This window comes from Protomyctophum bolini, assembly GCF_963924005.1.
Source record: "Protomyctophum bolini genome assembly, chromosome: 22".
Lineage (NCBI taxonomy): Eukaryota > Metazoa > Chordata > Actinopteri > Myctophiformes > Myctophidae > Protomyctophum > Protomyctophum bolini.
This window is the reverse complement of record NC_137883.1, coordinates 19,429,212-19,440,542: the sequence shown is the minus strand read 5'-3', so window position 1 is coordinate 19,440,542 and position 11,331 is coordinate 19,429,212. Positions and strand designations below refer to the sequence as shown.

Below are 11,331 nucleotides of genomic sequence, written 5' to 3'. Positions count from 1 at the left end.
AGTGTGTGGAAAAAGTGACAACATCTAGAATGAAGTAAGGGATATACAGTAGGGCTATATATATTTTATGGTTAGCCATTATTCTGATCTCTTCAACTATGGGAACAGTTTTGCATATATGTCAGATTATGATACAATATTCTGTATGGATTTTGAAAGAGAGACATTGTGTAGGGCATAAAACATTAGAAGCATGCTCCATTTTATCCCATTATTTTTGTTGGGAGAATGAGAGATGACAATGACTTCCCATTAATTTAAGCATGACAACCATGATATAATCCTACCCTGTATTGGCCTAGTGGTTGTCATAGGCAATCGTGTGTCTAAAATATGATTGGATGGGATTTCTTTCTTTTTTTAAATCCTAAAGATGTCACGTTATATTTTGCTTCCTGGAACTTTCTGTCCGTTTTAAAATCTCTTGTAGGCCTATACAGTATGTTTGCATTTATTATCATGTGCCGATCTGTTCCAGCAGCATAAGCATAATTGCATGGATGGGCAGACAGCTAAAATGTCCCATGTAGTCACTTCAGAATACGTTATGCAATAAGACAATGTCCTGCTTGTTTATTCCTCACAGCACAGAGAAATGATTGAATACCAAACGAGTCGCCCCTTTACCAACTCGCCCCGGGCGTACGGTCGGCGGAACTGGGTGGCCTGGTATTCCTAAAGTAACGTAAGTAAATGAAAACCTGTAACCTAACGGAACCCATGGTGACTTCCTCAAGTAATGAAATATTGGTATGTTTGGGGAAATGGTCAGCATTACATGTCAAGTGTAAAGTGATTCATGACATGAATCATCGTCAATAGGCTAAACATCTGGTGTGGTCCTTTATTTTCACTTGGTTAGAATAATTGCAACTCTGCTAAGATTTAGCTGTTGAATCTAGATGTTTTTTTTTCAGTGGATAAAAGGGTGATGAAAAAGCCAAGCAAATATGGACTGAGCCGGTATTATTTGTCGGAGAATATCACACTATTTATTAGTAGTAGAAGTAGAAGCTGCATGCATGTAACCTGACTCTGCCAGATGGGGCTGTGAAACAAACTTGTGTAGCAAGCTTCTTGGATCTGGCAGCGTCAGGTTAGCATGCATGGTCATTGAGATGACAAAACCGTCTATTTTGATGTATTTATCCATACTTTATGACTGATTGTAGTAATTATAATGGAATATAACGGTATTTATTTGATGGGTTGTGCTTTTGTTTTTTATAATGGCTTGTAGAGCACTCCTCCTAAACAGTAGTTGGCGGTAGTGCACTCACTGCACTGCGACGTTGGATAACCCACCTCCAAGGAAGTCAGGACACGTGTTTGTGTAAAAACAAAATGTCTGCGCACTGTGTTGTCGTGTGTTGAAATTGTTTAGCTAAAACTTTGTCTGTTTATTCTTAATTTGTTAAGTCGAGCGTGTGTTACGTATCTTTTTAAAGATAGAAAACCGTTGCTAGTGGAAGTATGGCTCAGAGAAAGAAGAAACTGACAAAGAAAAGGAAACCTAACGGCCGTAGAGACGCTGAGGCCGATTCAGATGGAGATTTCGAACTTGCTGCCGAAATTAAGGACGATGATAATGTAAGCGTACTTTTAACTAATTATTTATTTAGAAAACGGAACCTCAACAACACGAATCGCGCGTTGGGCTGTTTTAACGAAATATGAGTGTTTGTACTATGACTCTTATGTGACATGGTTACTTTTTATTTGTTGTATTGTCTTGTCCTCTGTTCCTCATGTTATTACCTGGTAATAACAGCTGTGGTAATAACAGCTGACTGACATGTTGCTGTTAACTTCTCCTGTTGAGTGTTGAACACTGCCTGCCTGAGGTGGGTTTTTAACTGTGTGTGTGTGTGTGTGTGTGTGTGTGTGTGTGTGTGTGTGTGTTCTTCTTTACCTTTCCATGCTGTACAAAGTGCTCTAGTCCAGACCTAGCTCTGGTCCATAGCTATAATGCCGTTGGCCATTTAGAGCTATGTTACCGATGACTTCCGGGGCTCGCATAAATGCAGACCAGCCTCGTCTTTAGAGTAAATAAAAATAACGTTTTGGCTTCTCACCAATACAAAGGTGGGTTGTCATTATAAAGCCTACTTTCCTTAGTGGATGCACTCTGAGCCCCCCACCACGTATAAAATGTTCTTTTTGGGCAGAAAGGGATTTTCTTTTCACCGGAGGAAAAATATTCTCTATGAGGGTTTAAATTAAAAGTAATAAAATAGGTTTTTCTCGGTGGAATATAATCCCCTTTTGGCCAAAAAGTAACCTTTTTTGATATGTGTGGTGGGGGGCTCAGAGTGCTTGATTGAGAATTAGAGACTATAAAACAACAGCTTAAGAAACTGCTGCTACTTCCCCCCCCCAACTGCATTACTAATATAATATAATATTTCAAAATGTGTTCTATCTATTTAACCTGTTTCTGTCTTTCCATTTCCCCCTGTCTCTCACCCGCTGCTTTACACACCTGTGATGTGACAAATTAAACGGAATATGATTGTAATACAATTTCTTTTTTTCAGCTCGGAAGGAAGTTGCCTCAGTTCCCAACGGCCGACTGTCTGTCCGATGTGGAACCTGACACCAGAGAGCTGGTCAGAGCCCAGAACAAGAAGAAAAAGAAGTCGGGAGGATTTCAGTCCATGGGTAATATGGCCTGAGCACAACATACATTTAGATCAGTGTCAAAAATGGATCCCCAAAACGATACATATTAGCTCAATTAAAAAATAAAATAAAGAAAAGGTTAGATTTAATTAGATTCAGTACAGAATATTTCAACTGGCAAGGACTTGGAATTGTAGCATTTGCAGAATTACGTTCCACAAATAAATATTGTGAAAATAGCTGATCTACAAGTCTCTGGACCCTACAACAAAAAGAGGCATGGCAGCCAGGACACAGAATAAAAATATGTTGTTTATGATGACAACTCCTGTAGTTAATTTACAACTCTTTACTATCTTAATAATTGTGGAGCATATAGACGGTATTGAATAAACTTGTATCATTTCAGGTCTCAGTTACCCCGTCTTTAAAGGAGTCATGAGGAAGGGTTACAAAGTGCCAACCCCAATCCAGCGGAAGGTTAGTCAATGACTTGTCAGTTTATGACACTTTGATTTCCCGCATTGCACACTTTAGTGACTACAAATGCAACAGTATTTTATTCCACATTATTCTCTTTGCCCTCTATAGACCATCCCAGTGATTTTGGATGGTAAGGATTTAGTAGCCATGGCACGGACTGGTAGTGGTAAGACGGCTGCCTTCCTGATACCCATGTTTGAGAAGCTGAAAGCCCCTCAAGCTCAAACAGGAGCACGGGCCCTTATCCTGTCCCCCACCAGAGAGCTGGCCTTGCAGACCATGAAGTTCACCAAAGAGGTCAGTAACAATATTATGTTCTTTTAGCTTTGTTCTAGCTTAGTGTTTTCTCTTAAAGAGCACTTGTGACATTTTTAAATACATGTGTTTTTGCTGCCACCTCCAAATTGCTTAACATTTATTTTGGCTTTGCAGTTGGGAAAATTCACAGGCCTCAAGACAGCTTTGATCCTTGGTGGAGATAGGTGGGTTGCCTCTGAGAGTCTGACTTGAAAATCATTCCTTTGTCCCACCATGAAGGGTCTAAATGTATTTTCTCTCTTTTCTTTCTTTCTTTAGCATGGATGATCAGTTTGCTGCTCTTCATGAAAACCCAGACATGTAAGTAGCGTTGAAGCATGGATATTTTGTGCAATTCCAGTCAATATAGGCTCCTCTGCCCTATGTTTATGTATTATCGTTAATCTTACTGCAGAATCATCGGTACCCCCGGTCGGCTGATGCATGTTATCAGGGATATGAACTTGAAACTACATGGTGTGGAGTATGTGGTATTTGATGAAGCTGACAGGTAAGAAATTAGTTCTGCTATTACTGAATTATATGCCGATGTGTAATAATAGTAATGCCTCAGATTTATATAGCTCTTTTAGAAGTACTCAAATCAATTTAACTTGGGGAAGAAATGGAAATAAATTAATAAATAATATTTATGTAAGAGGAAAAAATATTTTTTTTTGCCTAAAGGTAAAACCAAGAGGGGTGGGGAGTAGCCCTAAGCTGGGAAAAGAGGCTGGTTTTGAAGAATGGGGAGGGTGGGGTCCTCTTTGCTGTGGTTTTCACGGGGACTGAAAAGGCTCTATCATATAATTGAATACCTTTTCCTATTAGACTGTTTGAGATGGGTTTTGCTGAACAGCTTACGGAGATCATCCGTAGACTTCCAGAAACCAGACAAACGATGTTGTTCTCTGCCACTTTGCCCAAACTAATCGTGGAGTTTGCTAGAGCAGGTATGACTTTCATTATGTTCTGATATTTGGTTCATACAACATGTCTAATGGTTATGGCACAGGCATTTCTTTTTTAATTGTAGCACAAACCATCCTTGTGTGTTAAAATTAAACGTGTTGTGTTGGAAGACAAGGGGATAATCAAATTGTTTTTGTTCCCAGGGCTGACAGAACCAGTGCTGGTTCGTTTGGATGTGGACACTAAACTAAATGAGCAGCTGAAGGTAAAGGGAATGGCAAACTAAACATTATAGATATAGAAGGCAATTTGTCACATTTTCTTAAAATTGAAACCAGTATTTTCTAAAATATGATTGACATAATGACACAGAAGTGTGAAGCAGTACCAGGTGGAACACCATGCTTGCTACCATTGCGGGTTCTTCAGTGCATGATGATAACTGGTAGTTATGTTAATATCTCATTTGTTGCAAACTCACCGCTCCCTCATGTCTTCATTTCTCGTCTCCCCACAGCTGTCATTCTTCAATCTGCGTATAGATGACAAGCCAGCGCTACTCCTGCATCTTTTGAGAAATGTGGTGAAACCCCAGGAGCAGACCGTGGTGTTTGTTGCCACCAAACACCACGTAGAGTACGTCAGAGAGGTTGGTGTCATACTAGTTTATAGCTATTCAATCTTGTTTAGAATGCAACCTCCTCCAACTAAATACAGTCGTACAAGATGTTTACAGAGTTATGAGATAACTAGTGCAGTGGCTGTTCACAGTGCATGTCCATTAGAAATGTGTGCCCGTTCAGACTGGCCCATTGCTTTGCCCCGGAAGTAGGGCTACTTTATTTTTAGATTAATCAAGTAATCGAGAAGTGCGTTCAATCATTGCAAAATAATTGATTTGTTTAATTAATCGACTAAATTGCATGGATTAACCACTTATTAATATTATACTTTATTTTTTACTTTGTTGCAAAACTGCCAATCTACCTAGTTTTTATAGATGGGCTAATTTAGCTATTTTGGAAAATCAATTATTTTATTCAAATCGTTTTTTTTCTTATAGTTGATTAAATCGATTGATTAGTTTGATTAACCGTTGTAGTCCTACCCTGAAGTGTCTCATACAGCATTCTCGAGAACTAGTCTGTGATATGGATACTTGAAGTGTCCTATCAACTCTGCCCTCTTTCGGGTGCTCACTGCTCAGCAATACACCTGCCAAGTGTGAAGTCGATCGAGATATGCAAAGGACAGACATATACAGTGATTCCTTGAATTTATAGATCGATCATGATTTTTGGGTGTGCCTTACTGCCTTTTGCCTTTAAGCTGCTTTTTGTGTTGATGTGCAGCTGCTGTCGTCAGAAGGTGTGGAGTGTGCCTATATCTACAGTGCCCTGGACCAGACTGCCAGAAAGATCAACATAGGAAAATTTGTCCACCGGAAGGCTATGGTTCTTATTGTGACAGATGTTGCAGCTCGTGGTATAGATATCCCCCTGCTGGACAATGTCATCAATTACAACTTCCCTTCCAAGCCCAAACTCTTCTTGCACAGAGTCGGTGGGTGACCCAAACACAATGCAGACATTATTATTATGTTTATGTTTTTGCTCAATACTTTCTTACACTGACAGTGTCTAAAGCTATATGACTTTAACTTGATGTTTACTTTATCTGAACATTCAGTAAAAAAGGTTTGATGACCAAGTTATGAATGTTTCCTTGAGACATAACGGCAACCAATATATACACATGCCAGCTGTCCATGTTGTCTGTCCCCCCCCCCCCCCCCTTTTCTTCTAATAGCATTTCGTGAAAATCCGGACCAATTCTAAGCACCTATGATCTGTTGAAACACCCACAATGCAGCTTTTAAATTGTGATTACGATATATGGTCATCTTTTGTCTATCCTTTACACGTTACAGGTCGTGTGGCACGTGCAGGACGCAGTGGCATAGCCTACAGTCTGGTGTGCCCGGATGAAGTGCCATTTGTCTATGACCTTCATCTCTTCCTTGGCAGACCCATTCAAATGGCCACACCAGAACACACAAATGGTAAGCCTACCCATGTAGAACTTATAGTTGAGTTCTTTTAAATAGGAACGTAGAAAGTAGGTCTGTGTGATCGGGCCAAAATTATTTTTAATTTAATAAAAGTCTTCTCAAAAATAGCAAACCTATATTATATTATGTACAAGCTCACAATGCGTCTGATCGCGATGTGCTGTGAGCGTGTACATCATATATATATTTTTTTATATTTCAATATTATATAATTAAAACCTTACCCAGCAAAACCACATCGTGATATTACGAAATCCAAAATCACCTGATATCTAGTCTCTCATCACACACATCGATATAATAATGATATACTGTACTATTGCCCAGCTCTACTAAAAGGTTTGTTATTATAACCCTCCACCGCTCCATCCAACACAAACCTCTGTCCCTTTGTCCAGCTTCAGATGGTGTGTTTGGGCGAGTCCCCCAAAGTGTCCTGGACGATGAAGGATCTCATCTGATCATAGCCCACGAGAACTCCCTTGACCTGCAGAACACCCGGCAGGTCTCAAGCAATGCCTACAAGCAGTATCTCAAGTCCCGACCAAGTCCCTCGGCTGAGTCCTTCAAACGGGTCAAAAACATAGACCTGTCCACTATGGCTGTTCACCCGCTTTTAGGTAAGGATAGGATGATTATATTATTTTTGTTGGAAGGTCATGATGAAAATGTCTGTGTTAATAATATTACTCGGATTAGCGTTTCTCTGCGTTTGTCATGAGTGTTTTATTTTATTTGTTTATTTGTTTTATTTATTTATTCTTTAAAACTACTTTATTGTTTCATTTCAGGGTCAGGGTTGGAAAAAATGGAACTTGAGCACCTCCAAATGGTGGATTCCATCAAAACTTACAAGGCCAAATCAGTGAGTTTTTTGCCATCCTGTGGAATGTGTTGTGGGCTGACTTTAGGGCTGCCTGCAACTATTATTTTCATAGCAATTATTTTTATCAATTAATCAAATGAGAAGTGTGTTTAAAAAAATCACACCCGTGTGAACTGAGTGGTGCAACTCCCCTCTCCCCCCCCCCTCCTCCTCCTCCTCTCGCTCTCTCTCATTAGCAGGCAACAGAGCAGCACTATCTCTCTCTGTTTGTGGCACAGTGCCCCTACTGGTACTAATAGGCATATACTCGTGCTCATGGCCACATAGGTAGACACAAGACACATAGGTAGACACAGACATTGCTGGTTGTAGGAGTGGTTGCACCACTCAAACATATATTATTAAAAATGTTTCATACATGAAATCCGTTAACCCGTGTTATTTTATACTTCCATCACATGGACCGTTGCATCCCTACTGTGGAATGGGTTGTAGGCCGACTCTAACCAGAAGGTGTGTTTGCTTGCGTCCTGTAGACCATCTTTGAAATCAACTCTAGCAGTAAGACCGGTAAGGCCGGCGAGGTCATGCGAGCCAAGCGGTCAAAAGACAAGCGACTGGTGGACAAGTTTAGCAGGAAGAGAGCGAGCCAGGCTGCAGAAAGCAGGCTCCACCGGGTCCCTATCCCTAGCACCTCGACTTGTGACCCTGGTGAGCAGAACAGCGAGGAGGAAGAGGAGTCTCTACAGGTAAGAACCTGTCGGTATAAACTGGCAGAATCCTTTAGTTTGATCTTATGTGTTTTTTGTTTGTTTTTTAATTAAGGCTATAATGAGCTGAAAAAGCCAATAATGAAGGGCCAGCCTACAACATAAATATTGGCATCTCTGATTGTCATTGTATAATCGATTTAATATGATAATCTTTATTTTCTTTCTTTTCAAAATCATTTTATTGCAATTTTCAATAACATAGATCTTAGGACAGACAAATAGTTCAAGTCCCAATTTAGTAAAGCCAATTCCCCAGCCTCTATAAAAGTACTCCATCTTTGCTAACCCCCACAATAAGTCATTGGGAGGGTGAAGATAGCCTCGGGTCTCCTCTGATACCCGGGCTGTCAAGCCACCATCTTCTTTTCACCTGACAGTGAAGGGTCTCACTAGGGGGGTGTAACGCATGTGGATCGCTACACATGCACGCTATCCCCCCAGTTCCTCCCCCCCCTGAACAGGCTATACTTTTATTTTCATTGATTATTTAAAATTTCAGTTAACCAAGCTTTCTTCTTGAGCTTCTAATTGCTTTTTGGCTGCAGGGAGTCTTCTCAGAGGTGGTTGGTGGAAAAAGGAGAAAACCACATGAGTACGTTGAAGAGGAAAGGCCAGGAAGCAAGAAGAGCAGACCAAAGGGCAAAGATGAAGAGTACTACATCCCTTACCAGCCCAAGGACTTCAACTCAGAGAGAGGGTAAAGTACAGTAGTTATCCTCATCCTTGAGTTGATCACTGTGCCTATAGTTATTTATTTTGTCTGATGCATTTTGTTTCTTGTTTGGTTTATTCCATTAGCTTAAGTTTGGTAGGAGAACAATGTACTGCGTTTGAACAGCAGGCCTCCTCGGCTGTCCTGGACATGATGGGAGATGAGGGTGCCCGACTAAACCAGCACAAACATATGATGAAATGGTAGTCATATCTTTTGTACAGTACACTCCCAGTCAATCATCAGCTTTAAGCCTACTCAATATTCCATTTTGATATTCTTAAATATATATAATCTTTTTGTCTTTCACTTCAGGGATCGTAAGAAGAAGCGATTTGTCACAAGTACAGGAAAAGAAAACGACCAGAAGAAGACAAAAACAGAGAGTGGACAGGTGGTTTCTAAAACCAAAAAGAACTTGTATCCTTTGTGACATTAAACAATGACGTTGCAAATTTTCACGCTTAGCTTTAGCATTCAGTAGTAATAATCAATACTGTTTTTTATATCGCTTCTGTACTGATATGATGTTGCACAGACACTGCTATGTCATTATGCGTGGAATGAGTTATGACTTTAATGCTGTGTCAGTTATGAGGAGTGGAAGAAGAAGTACAAAGTGGATGATGGAGACTCTGATACAGAGACGAGAGGGAACCAAGCTGGGAGAGGTAGGAGAGCATCTTCAGTCTTAACCATGTCAATAGGTTTAGATGAATGGTGATCCTGCTACAATTCTTATCAGCATAGGCATCTTATGGAAAGAATGGTATGATTATTTTTCGTTGCCTAAACACCAGTAAGACGCCTTAAAGCCAAGGTGAGAAGCGACCGCAGGTCTAAAGTCTAAAGTCACATTCATTGTAATCCTTTAATCATGCTATCATTATCAGTGTTGGGTATCGTTACTTTCTAAAGTAACTTCTTTAGGTTACTGGATTACTGCCTTTAGAAAATAACCCCGTTACGGGGGTGGTGCATTCAATGCGCCTCGGAAACACAGAATAGGGTGAAATACAACATGAAAGAAATCGATGTAACCATGTATTTTACCGATGCAGACACTCAACTGTCAATTGTATCTGATTCACACTGAATGAACCAATGCACTTGCATCACATTGATTTTTCGATCCGTATTGATTCATTTCCACATTTCCACTATTATATACCCAATGATTATGCCTCCTCATCTTGTGTTCGCTGCATCTGACATATCTTTATGAATTGTCTGCCAGGTCGTGGTCGAGCCCGCCGAGGTCCCCAGGCACCGGGTCCTGCAGGAGCACAACAGAAAGATGGCAGTAATAGAGTTAGGTCCGAGTTAAAGAACAAGGCACAGATGCTAAAGCAGCGCAAGAAACAACAAAGGAGTCAGTTCTTGCAAGGCGGAGGTCTCAAGAACCTCCGTGGCAAAGGTAAACAAAGGCTGCAAGAAGTGAAGAAGTCAGGCTTTGGGCGTGGAGCCCACAAGAAGGGTAAAATGAAGAAGAAATTTTAGGGTGTAGCAAGAGAAAGATGAGATGGAGAAATCAGTTATCTACAGTATGCTGACATGATGGAAGACTTGCTGGGAAGTTGAGAGATTAATAGTTTCTTCTTTCCACTACAAATTTTGAAATTCACAATTAATATTCCCTGTTGTGCGTTTACATGTCATTGTGGATGGAAAGAATGTGGTTTAAAGTTCTTAAAGTGCTCAAAGGACATACACAAGTAAAGTTTTTGACTTGAGCAACACAATGAACAACAAACGCTTCTATTACTTCAGCCCCAAAGAATATTTACTGCTAAACAGCTGAGGATTTACCTGTATACATAGAGCATGGAAATGGAACGTTGTTTCATTATGGGAAATAAAGTGATTCAAGTATTTTTGTGTCCAGAATAATTAATGTAAATTCCATGGTAGAGTAGTAAAACAAGTTTACAATGTAGAGGGTTTGTCAGCATGCCTTTGTTACAAATTACATTGTTTTTCAGCCATTCCTTTTTGATCATGTTGCTTACTATTAAATACATCTCGCCTGGGCAGTTAATTAAAAATGTTACCCACCACCATCAACTGGAGATGGCCATTCTTCCTCTGTATTGGATTCAGTTTAACAAGTGTTAAACCCATATAATGTACAAATTGAGGAAAGTTGAGTCTTTTTTTGTTGCCATAGGCAACATGAGTATGAATGAGTACACATAGACAACTGAATGAGTACACATAGATTTTGTTTTTGACCATTGACAGTTAAACATTTTAAATTGTGCATGCCTAGATAGTAGATACCGGTATGTGTTCCCGTTACTATTGGGGAATAATTTCAATGGTGGTTTTGTAGAGTGGCATCTACCATAAGTATTTAAACAGCCTGGGTGGTGACTATCTGGCAAAAACTCATAGTATGCTCTGTTAAAGTTACACTTTTTAGTACCAAGTGTCACTATTATTAATTCACATTTGTTTGGAAACTATACCAGGGTGGAAACTGGGCCCTATACGGGGAGTTGCGCCTGATCCAAGGAATCCAGGAGAAGCATTTTGATTGTATGATCAGTGGTTCAAGCGTTATAGGACAAAACGCAAAGATTTGGCTTACAGGGAATGTGCATGCAACCTTTGACACCATACACCAATCAGCCCA

General features: G+C 40.1%; 1 protein-coding gene across 1 annotated transcript; it reads left to right on the top strand.

Annotated features, from left to right (window-relative positions):
* The first annotated feature begins 1,343 nt into the window (after positions 1-1,343).
* On the top strand, positions 1,344-10,568 carry ddx54 (DEAD (Asp-Glu-Ala-Asp) box polypeptide 54). The gene is made up of 20 exons (XM_080755846.1): positions 1,344-1,590; positions 2,538-2,661; positions 3,032-3,102; positions 3,214-3,402; positions 3,538-3,587; positions 3,682-3,723; positions 3,818-3,913; positions 4,234-4,355; positions 4,518-4,579; positions 4,832-4,963; positions 5,667-5,877; positions 6,245-6,376; positions 6,784-7,005; positions 7,177-7,250; positions 7,748-7,960; positions 8,530-8,681; positions 8,783-8,899; positions 9,012-9,116; positions 9,288-9,367; positions 9,934-10,568. Exons 1-20 carry the CDS (start codon positions 1,474-1,476, stop codon positions 10,194-10,196), a joined length of 2,574 nt encoding a protein of 857 aa, XP_080611972.1. The 5' UTR covers positions 1,344-1,473; the 3' UTR covers positions 10,197-10,568.
* Positions 10,569-11,331: the final 763 nt, after the last annotated feature.

Excerpts from the sequence above, each read along its gene's own strand:
- ddx54 (XM_080755846.1), top strand. The coding sequence starts at position 1,474 with ATGGCTCAGAGAAAGAAGAAACTGACAAAGAAAAGGAAACCTAACGGC. Across the intron at positions 3,914-4,233 it reads GTATTTGATGAAGCTGACAG|ACTGTTTGAGATGGGTTTTG; the intron begins GTAAGAAATTAG and ends TTTTCCTATTAG. Across the intron at positions 8,682-8,782 it reads GACTTCAACTCAGAGAGAGG|CTTAAGTTTGGTAGGAGAAC; the intron begins GTAAAGTACAGT and ends TTATTCCATTAG.